Here is a 25,372-nt window from a genome sequence, read left to right as displayed (position 1 = left end):
CCGGTAGGAACAGTCATGTGACTTGGATCCCTTAAGACGGTGGTTCCCAACACTTCTGGCACCAGGAACGGGTTTCAGGAAAGACCGTTTTTCCACTGATGGGCAGTAGTGGTTTTGGATTCATTCAAAGGAGCCCACAGCCTAGAGCCCACTCATGTGCAGTTTGAGGTAGGGTTCGAGCTGCTATGAGAACGAGAATCTAAGCTGTGTGGCTCAGCTCATAACAGGCCATGGGTCCTAGCCTGGGGCTCGGGACCTCTGCCTTAAGACATCCAACACCTGATGCACCTGAAAGGGGCCACTGGCTTTGCCCAGAGCTAATTCCAGGACTCTTCACCATGCACTTGTGTGCTGAGAAATACACTTGCATTAAAAATGTAAAGTTTAAATTTAAAAAACAATCAGGCCAAAGACAGAGGTAGGAACCAAAGCAGCACTCACAAGCATGCTATGAGGCACCCACTCCCCAACACACCCACCCGACAGAGAACGGGGAGGGGGAGGGAAGGACTGGGGAGGAGGGCTCCACCTGGAGGATCACAGGTTTCGGGGCACAGTGCTTGGGCAGCTCTGTGCACCTGAGCACAACCACTGCCCACCCTACTGGGTGCAAAGAAGCGCCCAGTGACAGAGGCACCCACCTTGTCTGCCAGGTCCGCAGGGGGCTGCTCCTCAAAGAGGCGGACCTTGTCTTCGATGCACTTCTTCATAAGGTCCACCTTGCTTTTACTCTTGGACCTCGGCTTTCTGGCCTTGGACTGTGGGTGGAGAGGAGCCAGAGCAAACGCTGGTGAGAAGGAGGCCACCATGGGTTCACACAGCCCCCGGGTCACCTGAGGCCAAGGCTCACAGAACTACAAAACTCTGCCTCAGCCCTGGAGGGCTGCGGATCTTCCTGGGACAAGGTGTTCCGGGACCTTGGAACAAAGAGTGGCTGGAAGGAGAGTTATTTTAGGTGGACGCTCAAGGAGGGCTTCTCTGTGGTGGTGACACAGGATGGAGGCTTGGAAAGACGACGGATCACGTTGCTGGCCCAGGTCGGGTTCCCAGAGGCAGAGCCTGAGCCTGGCGCTGCACGTGGCTTCCGAGGAGAAGTCTGAGGAACAGGACACCACGCCTGGAGGGGGCGGGGCCAAGCAGGGCTGAGTCTCAGGTCAAATACCGTCTAGACCCATCTGTGGGGGCCTGGTGCACTGAGGTACATCACAGGGGCTCGCTGAGGTGCAACTGTCATCCTCCCAGACCCAGCATGAGAGGCACCCTTTCCTGGGCTGAGCGGAGCACCCCTCCTCTGTGCCACTTACAGAGGGGCCTCTGAAGCCCAAATCAGTCACTATCTACAGTTGAGGGTGGGTACAGAAGGAAGGGTGACATTTCAGGCATGAAGACTGAGGCTGTGACCTGAGTGCAGCTGGCTGACACAGCACGGCCCGGGTGAGCGTATCAGAACATGACACCAGAAGCATAAGCCGGGCTTTCCAGCCAGGACAAGGGAGCTGCAGGGACAGCCAGACCCCACCATGGCTGCAGAGGCGGGAATGGGGCAGAGGGAGATGAGCGCTCGCAGGCGGGACGGAATGCAGGACCCCATGGGGTCGAGAGCTGGGGACACCACAAGGCAGCTCTCCTACCTGCAGCTCGGGGGCAGCCAGCGCCTGGTCCAGTTTCAGGAGCTCTGCTTCCCGCCAGGCAGTCTGGAAGCGATGCAGCAGGACTCGGGCCCGCACCTTGGGGAGGGCCAAGCTCCTGTCCATCTGGGCAAAGCAGCTGTGGACCTCCTGCCTTATCGCCAGCAGCTCCTCCTCAGACAGCGAGAAGGTAGCGCCACAGAGCTTCCTGGAAAGGACAGCAGTGGTTTCCATCAGGAGGAAACGTGCACTGGGCTGAGGCAGGGAAGCTGGAACTTCAAAGTTCATAAGCTAAATCCCTGTCCAGACAGAAAAGCACTGCTCCCTATCTGTACTTCCCTCCCGTGGATGTGTTGGGTGCCTACTGTATACCGTGCTGGACGCAGATCTTATTAGACCTGAGATGCAGAGCGGAGTGAGATGAGCCCAGGAGGTCTTGGAGAAGAAGTAGGGATTCCCATGTTGACGACCTGGAGATGACCTATTCTTACTTCAGTGACAGAACAGAAAAGATGCAGTGTGCACTAAGCCCATGGAGCAGCCCTTGCCTCAGCTCAGGGCCGGCAAAGGGGGGCTGTTGGTTGGGGAAGCCTGCTGATGATGCGCTGTTATGGACTGAACTGTGTCCCCCAAGTCCTACCCCTGCTCCCCATGAATGTGATCTTATTTGGTAGAAGTGTCTTTGCAGCTGGAATGAAGACGTCAAGATAAGGTCACACCAGGGTGGAGCAGGCCCTCATCTTGTATGATGGGTGTCCTTCAAGACAAGAAGAGACAAACACCCGGCATGAAAGCCATGTGCCCACCAAGGCCGAGATCAGAGTGATGTGTCTACCAGCCAAAAAATGCCAACCACTGCCCACACTGCAGAAGCCAAGAGGAAGGCATGGGACAAACACTCCTCCCCTGGAGCTTTTGGAGGCCACGTGGCTGCACTTTGGACTTCTGGTCGCCAGCACCATAAGCGAACACATTTCTGTGGTTCACTCCACCCAGCTTGTGGTGCTGGGTTATGGCAGCCCTGGGAATCAGAGGCACTCACCTATGTCACTGCAAACCCCTACCCCAACCCAGCCATCGGCTTACACTGTTCCCTCTTCCTTGCTAGCATGGCCCACTCCCCACTCCAGGGGGCAAAATGGGCACACACTCGAGTTTCCCGTCCCAGGTCCTAGTTCTGGACAGCAAGGCATGGTGGCACTGGGACAGGGCTTCCTCCAGGGTTTCCTCCTCGGGTCCAGAGCTCACGATGTAGGGAGAGCCCTGATCTCTGCCTCTCACTTTGGAGAACTGTGTGTCCAGGCACTCACTCAACAAATATTCTCTGGAGACAAACCCGGATGTACCTGGTTATTCTGTCAACAAGGCTGCAAAAAGGATGCTCTGCGGATGCTTAAAGGTCAGAAATATTCATAGAACAACTGCCACGAAAAGCTAGGGCAAGGCTCACCATCCCCAATAAGATTGCGGGGCTGTGGCTCAGCTAGACAGTTGTGGGTACAGAAGTGGACTTTCAGGGGTGATGCAGGCTTTCAGCTAAACACAGTCTGAAGGCCTCAAGGCCACATCACTGGACACCCTGTCTTAGGAATCCTCCCTCCAAGGGACCCCGATTTTTAAAGCTTCTTTGGAGACTGCAGCCTCCCTTTGCCCCGGCCTCATGGATGGTTGCACGGATTCTAAAGCGAAAGCAACTCTGAAGTGCATGTAAGTCGATCTTGCCCACCTTGTAGCACAGTGATGGCAAAACTTTTAGAGCTTTCAGTGACACAAACAGCCTGCCGTGGCACACATGTCGTAAGTTCACCATCCCTGTTCCAGCAGACCAGCTCTTGGGCTTGTCTAGTCCACTGCCATGCAGGCACTGAGAGAATACAGAAATACAAGAGGCAGGATCTTTGCCCTGACAGAGCTTAAAATCAGGGCAGGAACTCAGGAAAGGAGTCTCAAAGACACACGCTTCCTGGCAAAAATACTGCTCCTCATTAATGTCCACGTTAGCTGCCCAGGATTCTACAGCCCCTTCTCGACTACCACAGGGAAGCTTACAGAAATGCACTGCAAAACTGGTGCAAAGGCATTTTTACACAATGCCTCAGAAATAAAGGCTGCGACCCTTCAGGCTCTTAAGCAAAGCACAGAAGTAGCTCACATTGTGGGTGCTGCAGGCTGACCCTCTTTAACCCTGAGAAAAATCAAAACCTGTTTCTGATAGCCGAGTAAGATTTCTCTCTTTTTCACAGAACGGCTAACTCAGCTGTGGCTTTAGCAACGCTGCCTGCAAAGTAGATCTAAATGAAGCTGAGGAAAATGATCGCCTGGTAATGGGAATGTCAAATTGAATTCAGAAGAGACAAAAGTCCAAAGCCAACCAGAACGGGTAAAGATCTTAGATTGAATTTAGAGTGAACGGAATAGATATCGTGGAGGGCAGGCAGGGGCATGAGATTCTCGTGGGCTTGGGAAAAGCAGCATCTTGTTTCCCTTGTTAAAAAAGCACTAACTAAACTAGTCTGGGAAATGAATGAGACCAGAGGCACAAGAGAGAAACAGGAAGGAGCGGACAGACACTTAATGCACACTGAGGGAAACCACTCTCCACAGCACGTGGAGGACCTGTTCTCCTCACCTAAGGAGGTGTGGAGCCTGGGAAAAGAAGTTTGCTGGAATGAGGGGTATGACATCATGGAGGCAGCAGGATCCTGGACCCCCATCCTCACAGGAAGATGCTCTGCCACCCAGCACCCAACAAGGGTGGTGCCCCTTCCTGATGGCAGGCTCTCACAACCACTGACTGCCCACTTTAGCCCACCTGATAATTTCCTGCACTGCTGAAAGCACTCCAAATGACTTAGTATCATCCTTATTTTACAAGCTAGAAAGACGAGGCTTGGAGAGACGAGATTAGGCAGATTCCGCACACTCACACAGCAGGTAGTGGTGCTGAGATTTAAATCCCTGTCCTTTGTCTACACAGCCCCGTCTCAGTCCACATCTGGGGCTCCTGTAGTTTCCACTTAGATGAGCCAGCCCCAAGCAAGCTCCCAACGCTTTGCTGGTCTGTAGGATACACTAAGGCTCCCTTCCTGGGCCAAGCCAAACCTCAGTTTCCGGAAGTGGACAGCTATCAGACAAAGCCCCCCGGAATCTGAATTCAGCTCATCCTCCCCACATCCCGAGCTCCCTCACGTCAAACACACGCTCCCTGTCTTTGATCATTAGCTGCTAGTTACTGCACGGGAGTGTTGGTTGGCTGTGGTGTGATGGTTTATACTCTGATGTCCCCTGAAGGCCTCACGCAATCACAGTGGGGGGACCTTTGGAAGGTGATGGGACTCATAGCTAACCTACTGTTAGGAGGCAGGAAGCAGCACGTCGCCATGGGTGTGACCCAGAAGGGTCTATCTCCTTTCCCACCTCCTCCCTGCTTTCTCTGCCTCCTGGACTCCATAAGGTGAGCAACTCTCCTCCGCCCAGACCTCTACCTCGTCATTCTGCCCTGGAGCCAGCTCACTACAGACTGAAACTGCGAATCGAAATAAGCCCCTCCCCCTTCAAGCTGCGGATCTCAGTGATGAGAACGTAACTAAAACACGTTGTCTACAACGTGCTGCGCAGAGTGGAAATCACCACAAGGCTCTTGTGTTAATGTATTAGTGATGAAAATAAATGCCCCAAACAATGAGGCAGTGAATGAAAGGGCCAGGTGAGAAGAGGGTGCAGTGCTACATGGGAACTGAGCTGGCGGCCCAGGGTCACAGGCTACCCGGACATCGGGTGGGACAGGAGGGCCTGGGACGGCCTCCTCGAAAGGTCCCTTCTCTTCTGAAAGGTTGTCCCCAGAAGACACTTCCTATGGCGGGGGCCGGGTGCAGATCTCGAGTAGTGGGTTCCAGTGCCCCACCAGCCCACTGCATCATTCAGACCGGCCAGAGGCGCTGCCCAGGGAACCCAGCCACCTCCTGCTGCTGCACAGCCCTGTCCCCACCTATTACCCACTCTTTCGCTCTGCATAGTCCCTGCAGGGTGAGAGCTTGTGTGACCAAGAAACACAGCGGATCTCACGCATCCAGAGCCAGGGTGACCTAGTCAGCCACCCCTGTCCCCACAAGCTCCCCTGCCCAGGGGCACAGCAGGGCCGCTCACATGAAGACCAAGTGCTCCCAGCGCCTCAGCTCTGCCTGCTCCTCCGTGGCTGCCTCCAGGGCGTCATCCCGCAGCCTCTGCCTCACGCCCTGCACGCCCTCTTGGCCCCGCTCCCGCTCCTCGGCCTCCAGCTGCTCAGTCCGGGCCGCCAGCTCCCGGGCCTGCTCCTCCAGGATCTGCTGCAGGAAGAGCCAGGGAACGCTGCGCTTGAGCAGCTCCTGTGTCATCGCCGAGCTCTGCAGGCGCCGCAGCTCCTCGGTGGCCTTCTCAGACAGCAACAGGGTCAGAGCACGGACATCGTCCAGGGCGGCCTGGTCCAAGGTCTCCTGCAGCTCCTCCAGGGCGGCACTGTGCTCGGTCACCATGCTCCTCCACTGGCGCAGGTACTGGCCGGCGTCCTCAGCAGCTCGGAATGCCTCAGCTGTGGACAGCTGCTCTTTCCGCTGCTCCCGATGCTGCGGGAATTCAGGAAAAGGGCAAATGCTTGGGGGAGAGGGGAACTTCGGAAATTCAGCGCAGAAGTTTTTATAGGCTTTCTTCTAACAAGCTCATGTTCAGAAAATCATTCTTAAGTAAATCACACTATGACGCAGGAGGATCATAAGTTCAAGCCCGGCCTGGTCTGAGCAATTTAGCAATTTAGGGGCTGGGGATTTAGCTCAGCAGCACAGCACCTGCCTGGCAAGCACAAAGTCATGAGTTCAATTCCTGGTACTGGAAAAAAAAAAAAAAATTTAGCAATTTAGTGAGACCCTGTCTCAAAAGTTAAAAATAATTTTTAAAAAGGCTGAGAATGTAGTTCAGTGCAAAAGCCCTGGGCTCAAGCCCCAGTAGTATCAAAAATAAAAAAATAAATCTACAAAACAACATCTGTATCTACCCTCACCATTCTTCACTCAGATGCCAATTCCCTTGCTCAAGCAGACATTACCAATCTACCATCAGCCTGCAGAATGCTTTGAGAGGCAGCCTTCCAAAAAGTCACTACCAACCAACTGCAGATGGGACATCACAATGTCTGCTGAGCTGCCCTTGTAAACCTAGTGTGCTGACCGCTATGCCTGGTATGGAACCCAGCACTCAGTAGGTATTGGGAAAGTGTTACACAAAGAAGAAATAGCATAATGCCTTATATATTCGAACCTTCTGGAGCAACTCTCGTCTTCTCTTAGTTATTAATTTTTGGCGGAGTTTTTTCTTTTCCTGCTTTAAGTCATTGTCCAACTTCTGTTTTACAGAAAAGACTTCCATCTGAACCCGTTCAAGTAGCATTTCCATTTGATCTTCATCCAAGTACCCCGCCCTAGATGGAAAAGACTAGAAGTTAGTGAATGCAGGCTCCAAAACCCCTGCCTTGACTGAGGACGTGGCTAAACATCTATCTCTGTGTTAGTCTGGGCTCAATCAGAAAAATCTTCACCTTCCAGAAAGAGGAGAATCAGCAACTGCACAGCTAAGATGCTGGCAGAGTAAGGTCAGTGTCCTAAGAGACAGGCAGAGAGTGCAGGACAGGATGATCCATGAGGGCAAGGCTTCTGGGATAAGGAAACAGTTGAGGGAACCAGGGAGGTACAGAGAGAATTTTCCAAGAGGAGAGGATGGGCCAGTAATACAGATGCTGGGACGGCACACAGCAAGTCAAAGAGGTAAACATAGAATTACCGGTGTGAACTCCCATGATTGCTGGGGATGTCTGTGGCGATGTTTTCAGCTGATGTGAACTAGGGGACATTTGCATGGTCTGCCCACCCCCTCCAAGCCTCATGTTGACATTTAGCTGCTAATGTGAAGGAATTAAGTAGTGGGACCGAAACTCAAGGGATGATTAGGTTAATTCTGTTATCACAGGGTGGGTTAGTGGTAAAAGCAGGAAGTCTGGCCCCCTTTCCTCTCACTCCCCGGTGCTCTCACCCTCCAATACCTTACGCCATATTAGGACACAGGGAAAGGGCCCTCAGCAAACGTGGCCCTCAGTCTTAGACTTCTCAGACTCTAGAGTCGTGATACAAAGAAACTTCTCTAGTTTATAATTTACCCAGACTGTGGTATTCTGTTACAGCAGCAGCAAACTGACTAAAACATCTCAGGGCAAGCTGACTGCCCACCCTAACTGGGTGGCACCATCCAGTATGCTGAGCTCCTGAGAAGAACAGGACAGCAGAGGAAGGAGGAACTGGCCCTTTCTTTTTGCCACTCAGCTCACAGTGGGGCATTTCGTATCTTCTGCCCTCAGACAGGGATTCACATCATCAGCTACCTGAGTTCTCAGGCCTTTGACCTGGATCCAGCTTCTCTGGATCTCCAGCCGTGAGAAAGAAAATGGTGGGACTTCCGGTCTCCTCAATGACAGGAGCTGATTGCTACACTAAGTGTCTTCAAGCTATCCAGGAGGTGCCTTTTGTCTGAAAGCTCTGATTGGTACACTCTGCTCTCAGTGCCACAGCTACCCTCGGTCTGTCGGTACCCCTGGACTGGGTCCCCAGGTTGGCATAGGGCGGACTCTCCCCAGAGGCTTCCTGAGTGAACAGGTGAAGGAATGGGTAGAAGTACATGTGTTAGAAATACACATCTGTGCCAGCCCTTTCAAATAAAATATAAAAATAAGAGGAAAGACAGCTCTCCCTGGCAACAGCTCACCACAGGCAACCAGTTGTGTGCTTCTTCAACTCAAGCCCAGGAACTGTTCCTTTAACTTGTGTGCGAATTGATCAGCAGTGTCACACAAACCGCAGTGATGAATTCATTAGCATCTTGAGGTGGGGAGTATTGCTGTAATTTGCACCCTAAGGAATCTTCACTCAGCATTGCAGGAAGCTGCACAGTCTTAATAAAATTGCCTGAGTTGTAGAACCAATTCACAAAACCACAGATTGTCCTAAGAAAGCCAACTTTATAGTCAGGTCGCTATTCATTTGACAGCTTCTTATAGCCTACTGTTTACAAGTAAGCTTTAAGTCATTGTCCAACTTCTGTTTTACAGAAAAGACTTCTGTAAGCTGTCTTGAGGGGTAAGTTGTCTCAAGACTTCTGTAAGCTGTCTCAAGTAAGGTATCTCAAGGGACACCTAAGCAGAAATCCCTTGGAGAGGGCAGGGGTGGCACCTGGAAGAACTCTGCTTTCCAACACTGGACAGTGGATACCCCAAGTGGGGGGAGACCCTTCTACATTGTTGGGAGGAATGCAAACTAGCACAACCACTGTGGAAATCAGTATAGGGATTTCTCACAAAATAGAAATTCCACTGGACCCAGCTATACCTCTTCTGGGTAAGTTTCTGAAAGAGTTAAAGTCAGCAAATTACAGTGACCCATGGCTATCCACGTCTCCAGCAGCACAAGCCACCGTAAATCTTGGAAGCAGCCTATGTGCCTGACGACAGGTGAATGGATAAAGCAAATGTTGCCTACAGTCATGAAGGAGGGTAAATTTAAGTTATTCGCCGGAAAATGGACGCATCCTGAGGCCATGATGCTAAGTGAAACAGATCAGACATAGAAGGCTAAATATTTCATGCTTTCGGTTTTATGAGAAACCCAAAATGAAAAAAAATTTAAAGAGTAAAATAAAAGCGATGGTGGGAAACAGGGAGATAGAATTTTTGGTAAAAGGAAGGAAATCTGGGGAGGGGCAGCAGAAGGAGAGCTGGGAGGGGAAGAAAAAGTAAAAATGATTAGGACATAATGTGTATATGTACCTTCCCCAAGATGAGCACAATTATTATGTGTCACAAACATATACCAAAAAACAGAAAACCAATCAATCCCCAGATAAAAATCTCTGTAGCTTTACACTTAATGCTAAACACAAATGCTATAGCCAGCATGCGCTACAGCCCCAAAGGAAGTGGGCATTCCCAGGGCACGGTCAGTGCAAGCCTCTACCGTAGACTTCTACAGAATACGTGGCTGGGAAAGTGCTCCAAAATAATCCAGGATGGCATGTGCAGCTACATTGCAATTGGCTGCAAGCGGGGACCTGTGCAAGCTGGAGGGTGCCAGGTGGGTGCTCAGCACATGGTTATCCTGACGACAGACCACACCTGCCTGCCTTTCTTGTCTGTTGGTTCGTTTATTGGTTTCCTTTAAGACAAGGTCTCACTAGATAGTTCAGTCCTTGAACTCCCTATGTAGCCTAGGCTAGTCTTGAACTCACCAGTCCTCCTGCCTCAGCCTCATCGATGCTGGGATTATAGGTGTAAAACTGGCAGTGTAAAGATCTTTGGAGCTGGGGAATCCCTTTAAAGAATGAAGCCAGAGCAGCCTGCGTATATGGTGAGGCTGCGCATTCCTTGGTGGGGAAGCTGTGGCAGAGCTGGTTCACGTCATAGGACAACCTCAGGGCTCACCTCTCATGCTTCTGGATGAGTTGGGTCAGCTGTGTGGCCGCGGTGCTCAGGAGGCCCTGCACACGGGTCTCTGTGGACTGCAGGTTCTGCACCAAGTACTCCCGGTGGCCAAACCTTTTGCTCAGATGGTACCGCTTAGTAGCCTGGAGAAAGTCCATTAACTCTTCTAGGTTCTCCTGTTAAAATTTTTTATGTAAACTACATTTGCTAGTTTTGAAAAAAAGTCCCTGTAAACTTTTGAATTATTATGTTTCCATTCAGAAGAAAAATCACAGGCGCAGAAGCAGCAGGATTAATACCTTTAACCTCCCTGCTTCTGCCAAAGGCTCATAAGACAATCACATGCAAATAAAAGGAGCACTTTGAAAAGTGAACCCAGAACCCACATGAGAGAAATCCTGCCCACCAAACAGGACACGAGTCCCACCCGCTGGTCACTCAGCCCGCCTGGGGAGCTCCCACCTGGCTGCACTACGGAGGTGACACTGTGGGGTGAATCGGCCCCTGGCCCAGCCTCTGGAGGAAACAAGCCAAAGCAGGCACAGCTCAAAGAGTGGCAAGAAGTTCCCTTCCACCTGCACCATGAAGCAAACCCAGCCAAGCACAGGGGTGAGCCCGGCCTGGCCCATCCTGGCTATGTCCACCGGGCTGACTCGGGGCTAAGGGCACGCGTGCCTCTTCTGTCTTCCTCTAGGCTGAGAGTTTTCTCATTCCCATTTCACAGATAAGGAAACTGAGTCTGGATCACAGAACTGGTAAATGGCTTGCAGGGATTAGAAGTCCACAAGCTGCTGCCCAGGCCTAGGGACTAACATCGTCGTGGGCTGCCTCTGAACGCCAAGCTATCACACCGCCTTGGTGGTCTTGTCCCATAGGTGGTTGCTGTTTTATTTTTCTCTGTCTATAGAGAAACTGTGCCCACATGGATCACCAAAAGGACCAACACTTAACAGTGAGAACCCTGTGATGCCCGGACATTCTCCTTTCTACCTCACAGCTGTGACATCTCCGGTACCAACACTCAGGGATTAGTGCCACTGAGACAGGAAAGGCTGGGTGTCGGTCAGATATGCCTCCAAACCCAAACTCCCTGGGGCTTCCTGCACCAGAACCCACAAGCTAGGATACGGCAGGAGCAGAACAGGACCCACAACCTGTATCATTCGAGCTCACCATGCAAGGAACTCAGAGCTGGGATCCAAACGCTCTGAGTCAAGTCAAGGAAGGCTGAGGTCAAGGAAGGCTGAGGTCAAGGAAGTCTGAACCCCAGGGCCAGTGTCACCTTATCTAACCACACTACCTGGGGACTCATTGTTCATTGGTCCCAGGAAGATACCACAAGCACCAAAAACAACAAAACACCACACAAATAATTTGGGCTGCAAAGGGCCACAAGTCACAAGGCAATCAACACCTTCAACTTCTACCTTGAGCTTTGAGTTCCAAACAAAGGACAAGATTTTCATATCAAAATGCACCTTGCTCTGCCTCAGCCCTGTACCCTGGGCCCTTGCCAGGAAGACGAATGTGGCATCAGCCACACTGCCCCAGGAGGACACATGCCAACCTGGTGAGTGCTAAGTGCAGCGGCCTCACTGCTGGGACCTGCACACACACACACACACACACACACACACACCCCACAGGCAAGGACATGCATTCCACACCTCCTCCAGCTGGTCCTTACTTCTCATAATCACTCTGGCATCAGCAGTGGCAGAGGCTGGGCACACACCCCGCTTCAACTGGTTGGACACAGCTCATCGTCACATGCTGAACATGCCCTGCCGAGGCACACAGGTAACCCCAGAGGGAAACAGGCCCCCGGGCCTTTGGGGATGCCTTCCCTTGTAAAGACACTGCTGAAATGGCAGTGACAGCTGCGTGAGAGCCGCACTGGGGCCTGCAGAGCAAATGCAACATTAACCCTGCAGACATGAGTGCCACGCAGTGACCCAGGCCCTCAGCATCCTCAGAGAGCCTCTGCGGCTTTACACACTCACTGCCCACCACCTGGGACAAGGGTGATGCGTGCACCTCTCAAATATCCCACTCACAGTCGGAACACAAAATTTCCGTGGCAAAGTAGAAATTTGTCCTCCATGAGCACTGTATCACCAGGAGCAAGCTGAACACCCCCCAGCCAAATGGTAAAGGGTGTTCTTGCACACCAGTGATTCTCGCGTGACCTCCTGGGAAACTCCACAGCAACACTGACCCTCACAAAAGCCGCTTTTATCACCAGCTAGGGACTTTCTTCAGTCTGGATTAAAAATATTCACACTGAGTTTATGTGGAAAAATACACACACATTGACCCAAACATATGTAGACACAGATCCTAAGCGCAAGGTCTACGCAACAATATGCACACACATAAATGTGCATATCTATTTACCACCGTATACATTAAAAACCATCTTGTGCCAAACACTGACTCTCCATGGATGGGCTTATTGAAGCTTCATCACACCTCTGCAAGTGTGAGGCCTCTGTTTTGCACACTTCACAACAGAGGAAAGAGGCTCAGAGAAGTTGGGGAACTTGCTCAGGTTCACACAGCTGACAGGATGGAATGGGATCTGATTTAGTTCTGCCGAGCCCACATATGCCTGTGTGCCAGAATCAGCCCCGCATCAGGAGGCCGGAGGAGAGAAAGTTGGCTCAGTGGTATCGCATGAAAGAAGAGGCAGCCATCAGCTCTGGGAGAGGAGAATTCCTGCAATCACTCAGAAAACCACTCCGCCACCACGGCGGCCTGAGAGAGGGCATTACCTGGAGTTTCGAATAATCTTGCAGCAGCACTTTAGCTGCCTCTGGCTTCAGTTCCCCTTTGAAAATAGCATTTTTTATCTGGGCAAAAAAGATGCTGTGCAATTCATTTCTCTGGAAAACAGCAAGCTGCCTGTGAGCCTGGGCAAAGTCCTCCTCCTGGTGCAAAGCCAAGGACTTCCATAAGTGCTCCTGCTCCAGGCCGTGCAGGGTCCGCAGGAGGCTGCTGCACTCTGCGGCAGACTGCGGAGAGAAGGGGCAGCACGTGAGAAACCGACACCCTGAGTGTGAGCATGCATAACACACGCCACGTATGCACATGCATGCACAGACACATGAACACTCATGCGATGGAAGGACAGCCCATTCAATACACTCCGTGTCCACACTGCATACATGTGTGATGTATAAGTGCACTTGCATGCAGTGTACAGAGCATACATGCACAACCACCCACATACACAATGTGTGTGTGCTCATGGATGCACATACTCTCACATACATATGCCCTCGGGTAGACACATGCATATCTGTATAGATATGGTACACATACACACTGCCACACAATGCACACACACAGGGACGCAGATGCCCACAGGCACACAGAGCACACTCACATGGAACACACACATATGTATGCACACACACACACACACACACACACACACACACACACACGCCCATTTGAAGCTGCAATGGGTCAAGGCTGCAAAGCCTGGGAAGATGTTGCTCCCACCTGCCCCCCACTGTTATCTGAACGCTTTCCCAGAACAATCACAAAGCAGAAAATTCACCAGGGTGGAAATCTGCGAATCAAACTGCCTGAAAGGTGCCTGCACAAAATGGAAATCTCTCTTAAGTATCCATGGATCATGCAGTTCGTCACACGAGATTATTCCCATCCTCTTTCATTCTCAACCTCCTTGAAGATAAAAACACTAGCAATCAAGTCCAAGTTAGGATCCCTGGGTAGAAAGAGGCACACGGTGATGAGAAATGGCTACCTGGCAACCTGCATGTTACACTGTCCTGTGTAAGGACTGAAAGAAAAATTCCCCTGCTCAGCTCCCAGTGTAGCCTTGTTGCACACGGAAGCGGGACCCTAGGAGACCCCAGGACTCCCACCCTATCCTGGTGTGCACATCGTGGTAGTCCCCTCCCTTCCTGGAGTGTGGGTATAAACTTGAACCTGATATGATATTGTGTCACTCTTTGATCAGGTTACATTAATGGTAAGTGAAGGCCTCCTACCAGTGTGATCAGGTCACTCTGACTCCGGGTTACTCAGCGGGAAGCTATCCCAACATTAACTCTTTGCCTCAGCTATTAAATAACAGCTACAGTAGGTCTTTTACTAAATCTGGTTTTATAAAAACAACGGGGTTAGATTTTTTGAGTCACCCTATTGCAGAGAAGTGGCATTTAGTAGATGACGTGATCCAAGGGAAAAAATGCAGTTCACCAACAACCACAAAGCTGTCTGGACCCTGACTGGCCGCAGCTGAGGAGCTGGCGTTCTTTGCCACATAAGCCACTGGAGTGGCCATACTTCGCCATCCTGAATTTGGCATGCTCAAACCTCAACTTATTTTAACTGATAGGAATAAAGCACGGAGTAAAACCCGTTTCATTTCTTACAGCCAAGACAGAAATCACAGATACACAGACACACACACACATACACACATAAATCCTAAAATAAAACTTTCTGTCCTTGTTCATCTTTGTATTTCTGTCAAAAGATACAGCACAAGGCAATGAAACATTCGTGATTTGTGTCATAGTGAGACGTCCCTAGATAACCCTGCAAGGACCCTCCCTGTCAATTTCCAAATAACCGTCCTCGTAAGAGGAGCCTTGAAGAGATGTGCTCGACTTCCGCCCTTCTTCCACACCCTGCAGCACAGACGACAGCCCCAAGCCCCAAGCCCCAAGCCCCAAGCAGGGGCACCGCGCAGGGAGGTCGCACAGAGTGAGGGAGGCCGCCCGGTGCGTAAGGGACCAGGGAGGTAACTGCAGCAACGTGTGGACAGCAAGAGCAGCCGCAGTCAGTCCAGCGAGGGAGGCCCTGTGGGAACACGGGCTCAACATGGCCAAAGCGTCTCCTTCTTTCAAACAACCAGGCCATCTGGATTGGTAATATAAACCTTTCTACTTTAAATACTGCCCTATGTGCATTTCTGAGGTAAAGCTACAATAACGATCTCCGGGCCCCCGCGCCCTATTGGAGTCCGTGGGAGAGGAGTTGCGAGCAGGGGCGGCTCTGCCATTCTGGTCGGAGGCTGAGTGGCTGTCCCAGGGCAACTGCTATGCATAGTGCTGACTCCGCACCTTGGAAAATGGGAAACCATGCCGGGAAGTTATGACTGCGCTAAATTATGCTCCTTGTGCTCAATTTAGCAAGACAGGCAAATTGTAAAACTGTTTTATAAAAATAAATCCATCAGAGATGGTTAAAAGGGAAGAGTTCCTACGCGTAAGGAATCTTCCTTGAAGTTGTTCACAAGGGAGTCAGGAAGCCTCAGGCAGCTGGGGCAGGATGCATGCACAGCTTTCTGTCCTTGGGACAGGGACCCAGAAGGGAACACTGCCCTTCGCACTAGTGGGAAACCCCAGCTTGCCAGGCCCTACCCATCTGGGCCTCAGTTTCCCTAACTCCAAATGGAAATGCATCACATCCTCTGACTTCTATATTCCAGGATTTTTTTAAAAAAATCATATAAAATCATGAATCATAGCAAACAACTGGACAAGGCTGATGTTGCCAAGCATTAGAGTTCTTTGCTGTTCTTTTAAATTCTAGCTAATTCAGAAAAACATAAATGGGATACCACGCAGGATTTTGAAACATGTAAACATTATGAAGGCTCAAATCAGATTAAGTAAATCTATCTCTTCACTTGTTTGTTAGGTTGAAAACATTCAAAGTCCTTTAAGACACACAGTTCATTTTCATTCTTTGCAGGCAGTGTACTATGCAGCATCACCCAGAGCCTCCCGTTCCTAGGACTGACTTAGCGCCCTTTGGCAGCCTCTCCCATCCAACTGAAGTTCTTTACAAACAGTAATTCATCACAACCCTCACTTTCAGAGGGGAAAAGGAGATTGGGGAGACCCACCTGTGTGCCTTTTTAAGTATGAAAGGGGAGAATCTGAGCCCAAGCAACAGCCCTCCAAGTCTATATCCTCATGGCTGGCTAAGGGCCTCTTGGTAGAGACAGATTTGAAAACCATAAAGAGCAAAATAAAAGACAACAGGAAATAGGAAGGCAGATCTTTGGCAAATAGGAAGAAAACCAAGAGAGGAAGAAGAATAAAGATGTGTTATGTGCATGTACCAGCTCCCCAAGAGGAGTGTCATTGCTACGGCTTATATGCAGATGTCCCCCTAAAGCTTCATGTGGCCGCAGGTAGGGCTTTTCAGAGGCAGCTGGATCTAGGGTGTGTGATGCTGGGATTAAGGATGTGATGCTGCAGCCTAGAGGATTTGTTCCTCAGGGGCCAATTCTCATGCAGAAACAGAAGCAGAGACAGCACGAACTCCACTCTCCATGCCCCTGCCAACAAACCTGGCGCTTCTGGTCATGTTCAGACAGCAAAAGCACTGCAAACACCCCAGATGCCCAACAGGATGGGTTAACACGGTGCACACAGCACAGGGACATGACGTGCCAATACACAGTATAAGGGTGGCTGTTGGGGTGCAGTGGTTAGGGGCGGACTGCCTGGGTACAAGTCCTGGTGCCACCTGAGGATGTGGACAACATCTCCATGTCATCGTACTTTCCTCCTTGCCAAAGTGGGATTCTACCCACATGATGTGAGCAGATCAACGCCCAACACTCAAGGAGCTCTAAATAAATGCGAGCTTTTTGCTCTGCATCATATTTTTAAGAGGATTTAATAAAATTGCAAAATTGTTTATGCTGTGACACAGAGGGAAAACAGGCAAGACAACTATGCGAATGGTATAAAACATATATACGCTCGGGCGTATGCACACACAAACACACATGCGGACATATACGTAGCACAAGGTTGGGATGTACGCAGGAATGTGGGGCAGGAGGCACCAGCCCACGCTGCAGACCCAGGTGAGGCCCACAGCGGGAGGGCAGTCAGTGCCCTGACACACGGGCCTCTGCAGTTTAGCAGTGGGATGTTTCTCACTTGACCATTTTTCACTTTCAGATTTCTGCCCTTTCAGGCTTCATCAGCGAACTTTTCTATAAAAAGCCAGATAAATCTTTTGGACTTTACAGACCACGTAAGGTCTCTGTCACATACTCTTCACTGACTTTTGCTGCTGTTGCACAACTCTCTGAAAATGTAAAAACTGTTCTCAGCTCCTGGGTCAAATAAAACCAAGCTGGGCCAACTGGGCTCATGGACCCTTGTTTGCTAACTGCTGCTTTGAAGCACTTGAGCATGTGCAAGTTATACAGGAAAAAATGGTAACAAATTAGAAAAGGGAGAGGTGGTGAGACAGTTCAGGGGCTGAGTCACTGAAGGGTGCTCTCCCTCATTCGTCCTCAGGGCCAGGCCTGCCCAGTGTCGACAGCTGCAGGAGCACAGAGTACAGCCAGCCAGGGAGGCTGGAGTTGGCTGAGTGATGTGATCCCCACCATGCACCTCCAGGTCCTACAGCAAGAACCTGTGAACATGGCCTCATTTGGAAGAAAGGGCTTTGCTCTTATGATATGATCTTGGGTTATCAGGATGGGCCCCAAATCCAATGACATTTGGGCAAGGCCTAGATCCAAAGGCAAGTGTCTTGAGGTGGAAGAGCACATGGCAGAGCTTGAGGAAAATGGCCATGTGAAGTTGGAGCAGAGATTAAAGTGATTCAGCTTTAATCACTTTAAGAACACTTGGAGCCACCAGAAGCTGGACCAAGCAAGGAAGTACCCTCACAGGACTTAGGAGGGAGCACAGCCCTGCCCAGCACACCTTGATTTGGATCTCTGGCCTCCAGAACTATGACAAAATTAATGAATGCCTGTTCTTTTGAGGCACCAATCAATGGTAATTTCTTCTGGCAGCCACAGGAAAGTAATACAAACACCAAACAGAACCAAAGTCACAGCCTAAAACAAGATGTCATTGTGAGAAACCAGGGCCCAGCTGCAAAGAAACAGGTGAAGGACAGGAAAGGTCACTTCTGCTCATCACTGCCCAACCCATGTCTGAGACAGATGACCTCCTGCCAACCTAAGAGCTATCTGTCAACCTCTGGGGAACCCTGGGTTTGGCTGGCAAGAGGGATATGGATTCTGAGCTCAGAAACCTGCTCCTAAACAGCTGTCAGGCCTCTCTCAAATGGCATATGTCCAAACAGAACATGCAGGCCAAAGGCACATAGACTAAACAAGCCATCTCTCTTGCAGAGGAAGACAGAAGCCAGGCTTGATTGGTTCTGGTATGCCAGGACTACTCTGCTCCTTCCCAGGCAGTGATGGGCACCTCCTTTAAAAGATAGAACAATTTGCAGAACTGGTTTGGTGGTCATGAATTTCTTCAGTTGTTTTTGGCATGGAAGTGTCTTCTTTCTCCTTTAATTCTAAAAGATAGTTTTGTAGGGTACATTGATCTGGGTTGGAAGTTGTTTTCTTTCAGGACTTGAAATAGTTCATTCCAAGCTCTCCTTGACCTGAGTGTTTGCGCTGAGAAGTCCGCTGTGATTCTGATGGGCTTTGCTTTATAGGTGATTTGTTTGTTTCTTTAACAGCTTTTAATATTCTGTTCCTTACTAAATCTCTGGAATCTTGATTATTATATGTCTTGGTGTAGATTTATTTTGGTCATGGCTAATTGGATTTCTATATGCCTCACTTACTGTATGTCAAATTCTTTTTCTATGCTTGGTTAGTTTTCTGTCATTACTTCTGTGAACCAGTTTTTTATGTCATTTGTGCTGACTCCTGCTTTTTCACTGACTCTGATCAACCTTATGTTGTTCTGCTTTGCATCATCTTGCAGTATTTTTTTATTTTAAAGAGAATAAAAAACAAAAACAGTACAGAATTTCAAAACAAGATGATAGGAAATTAACGATGGTTATTATATTGTATATTGTTATCTTCAAAGTAGTTGCTCAGATTACCAGATATAGGCATGTAAAATCAAACAATATAAGCACTAACTGTTCCTCCTTGCTAATTATAAGACATGTTTCTTTTCATAATCACTAACTGTGATATTGTCTTCTAGGTCTGATACTCTGTCTTCACTTTCATTCACTCAATTTTTCAAACTTTCAATGGCATTTTTAATCTCCTAGATATACACTGGAATCTGTTCCATAGATTCCATTTCTTTCCTACGTTAGGCATTCATCATTTCCATCATTTTTCTATGCCCCTCTGTTTTTTTTTATTTATACCCACTCTAGATTTGCTGAGCAAGTCCTTCATTATGGTCATCATTTCCTTTTTTTTTTTTTTTTTTTTTTTAGTTAAGAGATTATTCCTGATCTAATTCCCTTTATAGCCTCATTCATCTGGTTTTTTACTTCTGTTGCTATCATTTCAAAAAATTCAGGTGGGTGCCCTCTGATTTCCTCTATATTGTTGTCTTCTGGATTTGTTCTGGGTGTGCTGGAGCCCTGGGCTTGCATTTTGCTTATTGTTTTCTATTCCTTAAATTTTATTTTCTATATTGTTGCTTGTATTTTTCTTATGTTAGGTAGCTTTATCACTGGTATTGAGGCTTCTCTAGGAAATGTCTATTGCTCAGAGATATCTTCTAGGTACAGCTGGCTCTTGATCTTTGTATCTGTCCCAAGATCCTACCTCCCTACTTTATTAAGGTTGAGAAATTGCTATTTGGCTCAGTATCCAGTTCTTTGGTAATGGGCTGTGGAGACAATTACGACCCCAGACAATCACAGTGTTGTCGTACAAGAGTGAACAACTGATTACAACAGGTATAGCATTCTGGCTAATGCAGAATAATAAGTAATACCAATATCATCAAGCACAGTCCAGAAAGTGACAAACAGTGGTAACTGCTAATTTGGCATCACTAACCATAGGAGCAATATCTATAGTTATATAACAACATCCAAAATAAACCAGGAATTGAAAAAGGTCAGACTCCCCAAATTTAAAGACACAATCCAAAAATGGGCATCTGAGATGAAGACACATTTCTCAGATGAAGTACAATGGCAAATAAATGTATCAAAAAATGTTCAACATCACTGGTGATCACTTGAGAGATGCAAATTAAAACAATGCTGAGATTTCATCTCACCCCAGAAAGAATGACTATTGTCAAGAAATCAACCAATAACAATGCTGGAGGGGCTATGGGGAAAAGAAACCCTTCTCCACTGTTGGTGGTAGTATAAACTGGTACAACCATTGTGGAAATCAGTGTGGAGATTCTTCAAAAAGCTAGGACCACAGGTCCCATGTGACCCTGCTATTCCCCTTCTTGGCATCTTCCCAAAAGAATTAAAAGCATCATACCACAGTAATGTAGGCACACCCATGATTATAGGGCCACAGTCTGTAATAGATAAATCTCGGAAACAACCCAAATGCCCATCAACCAATGAATGGATAAAGAAAATGTGGAGGTTTTTTTAATACAATGGAATACTACGCTGCTATAAAGAAAGATAAGTTTGAGACATTTATAGCTAAATGGATGCACCTTGAGACCATACTCTTAAGTGAATTAAATCAGATACACGTGTAAGTATCAGATTATCTCTCTGGTATGAAAAACTGTAAGTGTAAATAAGAACCCAAATGTATAACAAATATTGTGAAATAGGAAGAAACTGTTCAAAAGCAAAGGGGAGCTAGGGAAGAGGAAGGGGTTAAAGAAGGAAGGGGGCAAATGAGAAAAGAAGGATAGAATGGAAACAAAAGCTCTGTAAATAAGGAGAGATAAAGGGGTTGAAGGGAGGGGAGGGGAATGGGAAAAAAGAGGAATCAAGATACAACATGCACAGGAAAGATTCCCTATGAGGAATGTAATCACTAGGCATATCTAAATTGTACCAATAATCTTAATTAAAAGAAAGAAAGAAAGAAAGAAAGAAAGAAAGAAAGAAAGAAAGAAAGAAAGAAAGAGGGGGGCAAGGAAGGAAGGAAGGAGAAAGAAAGAAAAAGAAAGTGAGAGGGGGGAGGGAAAAGGGAAGAAAAGAAGGAAGGAAGGAAGGAAGGAAGGAGAGAGAGAGAAAGAAAGAAAGAAAGGAAGAGCAGCAATCGGACCAGCACAGGCCAGCCCTGGGGATGCTTAGTGCCCAGCACTCTCAGGACTGAGGGCCCGCACTGAGCACCATCTGAGCTGGGCCCCAGGGGCTGCTCTTTCTGTACTCCTTCTCCCAGCCCAACTGACAGGCACTGTCAGACTTGGATAGGTGTGTAAGGCCTTCAGGATCAGAACTAGAAAAACTGGAATCCAGTTCATCTGATGCCAGATCTGTGCAGGTGAGAACTGTGACTTAGCAGATTATAGTCCAAGGACAGCTCTGCACCCTGCTGTCACCAGCATCTGGGAACCACTCCCTCTGCAAACCATGCTGTTCCACTCAGCCCAGGACCTCCCTTGGCACCACGGACAGCTCTCTATTGTAACAGCTCATTTGTCATTTGTGAGGGTCCTTTGTTAAACTACGAAGCTCTTGAACACAAAAACTAAGTCATGTTTTACTCAGTACCTGCAGGGCCTACTCTAGAGGCCTAAGAAACAGTAAGTGACCAATAAATGTCTGCTAAATGAATCTGGGATAGATGGATGGATGAATAGATGGATGAATGGAGGAATGACTACATGAATGCATGGATGGATTGGTAGATGTGTAAAAGGAATGGATGGGCAGGTGCATGGATAGATATGTGGATGACTAGGTAGGTGGATGGGTGGATGGTAAGTAAGTAAATAGACAGGTGGATGGATGGGTAGATGTGTGGATGGATAGATGGATGGATGGATGGAGCAATGGAGGGATGGATGGATGAATGATGGATGGATGGATGGATAATTGGATAGATGGGTGGATGGATGGACAGATGGGTGTAAGGATAAATAATGACTCTGATGAGAAATGAGGCACCTGAATGCCTTCAGAGCTGCCTTACCCGCTCATTAACACGTTTCAGCAACTCTTCTGCTTCCTCCATTGCCACCATCTCCTTCTGATACTGGTTTTCTGTCTTCTTTCTTGTTTCCAGGTCACATTCAGCTGTCAGTGCCAACATCTTACGATCGTACTCTTCTTGTACTTCATTTTCCAGCAACAGAAACTGTTTTTTCAAAACAGAAGCTATCCTCCTCTCCACCTGAGGGGAGAGGTGACCTCCACTGGTCAGATTTCTCAGCAGAAGACTGATGATATCCCTGCTGATTTGTGTTCGACAAGCCTCCAGATCCGCATCTGCCCGATTCAGGGTTGCAATCTCCAACCTGGGAAACACAGAGGTCAAAAGAACTCTACTCTGAAACCACAAGAGAAGCCAGTGTCCCTCAGACCTCCTACACTTCACAGGTGAGGCCTTTCTTTTCTCCTGTCCCTTCTTTCTCTCTTTTCCTCTCTCCCTTCTACTCCATTTAGTTATTGAAGGCCAGTCACTAAATTAGCAGATTTTTACCAAGAAAATTCATAAGGTAAGATGCCAGGGAAGGACAGAGATAGAACTAATATAAAACATGGTCTTTGTCAACAAGTCAACAGCAACTAGAAGACCAAGAGGCAAGGAGAGAGCTAATATATTTGAAGGATTTAAAGATAGAGTTTATGGGGCTGGGGATTTAGCTCAGCGGCACAGCGCCTGCCCAGCAAGCGCAAGGTCATGAGTTTGATTCCCAGTACCAGAAAAAATAAAATAAAATAAAAACAGAGTTTATTTTAGTTTTTTCCAATTAAAAAGTAAGTTCCAAATACACCAACTAAATGTAACGTCATATCTTCAATGAGATCCTGAAGCAGAAAAAAAAAGAATCAAATTAAAAACTAAGGAAATCTAAACAAAGTATGGACTTTGGGTAATGATGATGTACTGACATTTGGTTCGTTAGTTGTGACATGTACTGTTATGGTTTGGATCTAAAATGCCCCCCAAAACTCAGCCACTGATGAGTTTATAGCTGAAAACACTATTAAGAGGCAGGGTCCAACTGTAGGAAGTAGGTCCCTGGGGTTTGCCTTACTTACCGTGGGATATCCTGTGTGGGCCCCTTCCTCTCTCCTTGGCCCTCTTCCTGTTCTCTCAGCGCTGCTGGCTGCCATGACTTGAGCAGCTTTCCTCCCTCTACCCTTTCCCATGGTGTTTCTGCCTTAGAGCCAGCCAACCATGGACTGAGCCTCTGAAATCCTTCCTCATTCAAGCTGAGTATATCAGATATTTTGTCCCAGTCATGGAAAGCTGACTAATAAATAAATGTACCTTGTTAGTATGAAATGTTAATAATAGGGAAACATGGATACAGGATATACACATATGGTGTTATCATCGGAATTTTCCTATAAATTCAACACTGATCTAAAATAAAGTATACTTGAAAAATATTTATGAGATTCTTCACAGGGTCACAGCATATAAAACAATTGTGATAGAGATGGTATGACTGCGTACACTTATAATATACACCAGACTATACTCATAAATAGGTAAGGCTTATGGTATGTTAATTAGATTTCTATAAAAGTCAGAAAAAGTTTATGTTCATGATTTTTAAAGTCTGGAAAATAAGGACTATAGAAATACACTCATTCACTGTGGGTCCACCATTGAATTACAATGAATGATGGCATTTTGCCATATTTTTCCAGTGTTTCTTTTCATGCATATATTTTCCATAAATGTACACTATTTATATACTTCTAAGTACAATTTTAGCCTCCTTTTCCCAATTATTGTAACATGTATCTTTAAAACTGTATATTTCCTTTATAATGGTTGCAATATATTCTATCATCTGATTATTGTACATGATTTTCCCAATCATTGTAACATGTATCTTTAAAACTGTATATTTCCTTTATAATGGTTGCAATATATTCTATCATCTGATATCCCACCATTCAATTAACTGTTCTACTGTACATTCAGGGTACGTGCAAATTTCAAATCTAAAATAACCATGAAGTACACATCATTGTATACAGCTTTTGATATTCACAACAATTTTCTCTGTACAGAATCCCACAAATGGAATCACAGGGTCAAATACGAGCACTATTTTAAGCCCCTTGAAAGCCAAATTGCTTTCTGGAAGAGCTACCCAGCAATGCATTAAATCTTTCATCTCACCCTCTACACTGTTAAAAAATCTTCGATGATCTGATAGGAGAAAATGGCGTCTACTTGCAAAAAGGTAAGGCTTCAAAGAAATTTTACAGAAATTTTAAGCATTTAAAAGTGCTACAGGGGCTGGGGATTTAGCTCAGCAGCAAAGCTCCTGCCTGGCAAGCGCAAGGTCGTGAGTTTGATTCCCGGTACCGGAAAAATAAATAAATAAATAAAAAGAAAAGTGCTACAGTATTTAAAAGTGATAATAGCATGACTCTAACATTAACTGGTTTAAAAATGGCCACTGCTCTTATTTTATCTACTCCCTTCAATGTGTTTGGAGCATTTTAAAGCAAATTGATCATTTTACCTGCAAATACCTCAACGTGCCTCTTTAACTGTCAGGGAGGGAGAAAGACAGGTAAGTAGGCAGACAGGCAGATAAACGGGGTGGGGGAGAACAGGTGTGTATATCTGCCTATTTATTTATAGCTACCTAACCTTGCTGCTGACAGGTATCAGAACACATCTCCCCAAATGTGTTGCTCTGGCATACTATTTTAAGTTAAAGGCACTTCAAAAATAAATACAAGCAGGTACAAGATTAGGTTGACCTTTGTCCTGTATCTGAAAAGCAGCAGGTAAAACTGTAGTGTGAAATTTGGCCTCCCTGTGCCAGCAGGGAAGCAATCTCAGTCATCAAGCTTGGAAAGCTGAGACCACAAGAATTCTTCCCAAACAGACTTTGTTACAATAATTCTCACCTTTCTTTAGAAGCCCCACATCATTTAGTTGCTTTTTAACATCTTGCTATTCTTTGTCCAGTTCGGTCTGTGTTCAACTTCAACTGCTTCTCTGAGCCTTCGTTTCCCTACACTGGCTCCCACATTACGAAAGACTTATTTTAAATTTGTATGCTTTTCTGTTACTCTATCACATGTCAACTTAATCTCAGGCTCAGTGCAGGACCCTAAGAGAAGAGAGGTTGGGTGAGCATGGTGGCACACTCCTGTGGGAACCCAAGCACCCTGGGAGGCTGAGACAAGACAACTGTAAGTTTCAGCCCAGCCTGGGAAACTCTGCAAGACCCTGTCTCAAAAGAAAGAGAGGAAAGAAAAGGGAAGGGGAGAGGAGAGGACAGGAGTAGAGGGGAAGGGAAAGAAGGAGAGGGAAAGGGAGGGCAAGGGAAGGAAAGAGAAAAAGAAAGGAGAGAAGAGAGGAGAGGAGAGGAGAGGA

General features: G+C 47.6%; 1 protein-coding gene across 7 annotated transcripts in view; it reads right to left on the bottom strand.

Annotated features, from left to right (window-relative positions):
* Evc2 (Ellis van Creveld syndrome 2) overlaps positions 1-25,372 on the bottom strand; it is a 98,221-nt gene that overhangs the window by 33,110 nt on the left and 39,739 nt on the right. For all 7 annotated transcript variants that reach the window (XM_005408826.2, XM_013506843.1, XM_005408823.2 and 4 more), the window contains 7 exons: positions 21,986-22,310; positions 12,894-13,133; positions 10,120-10,295; positions 6,918-7,077; positions 5,775-6,229; positions 1,632-1,836; positions 642-758 (listed from right to left, as the gene is read on the bottom strand). In XM_005408826.2, coding sequence (XP_005408883.1) covers positions 642-758; positions 1,632-1,836; positions 5,775-6,229; positions 6,918-7,077; positions 10,120-10,295; positions 12,894-13,133; positions 21,986-22,310 — 1,678 coding nt within the window. The remainder of the gene's footprint in view (positions 1-641; positions 759-1,631; positions 1,837-5,774; positions 6,230-6,917; positions 7,078-10,119; positions 10,296-12,893; positions 13,134-21,985; positions 22,311-25,372) is intronic.

The sequence above is a fragment of the Chinchilla lanigera genome, unplaced genomic scaffold (genome assembly GCF_000276665.1).
Source record: "Chinchilla lanigera isolate Chin_1 unplaced genomic scaffold, ChiLan1.0 scaffold00113, whole genome shotgun sequence".
NCBI classification, from domain to species: Eukaryota; Metazoa; Chordata; class Mammalia; order Rodentia; family Chinchillidae; genus Chinchilla; species Chinchilla lanigera.
Note: the sequence above shows the minus strand (reverse complement) of the source record. Positions and strands in the feature narration are given on the sequence as shown.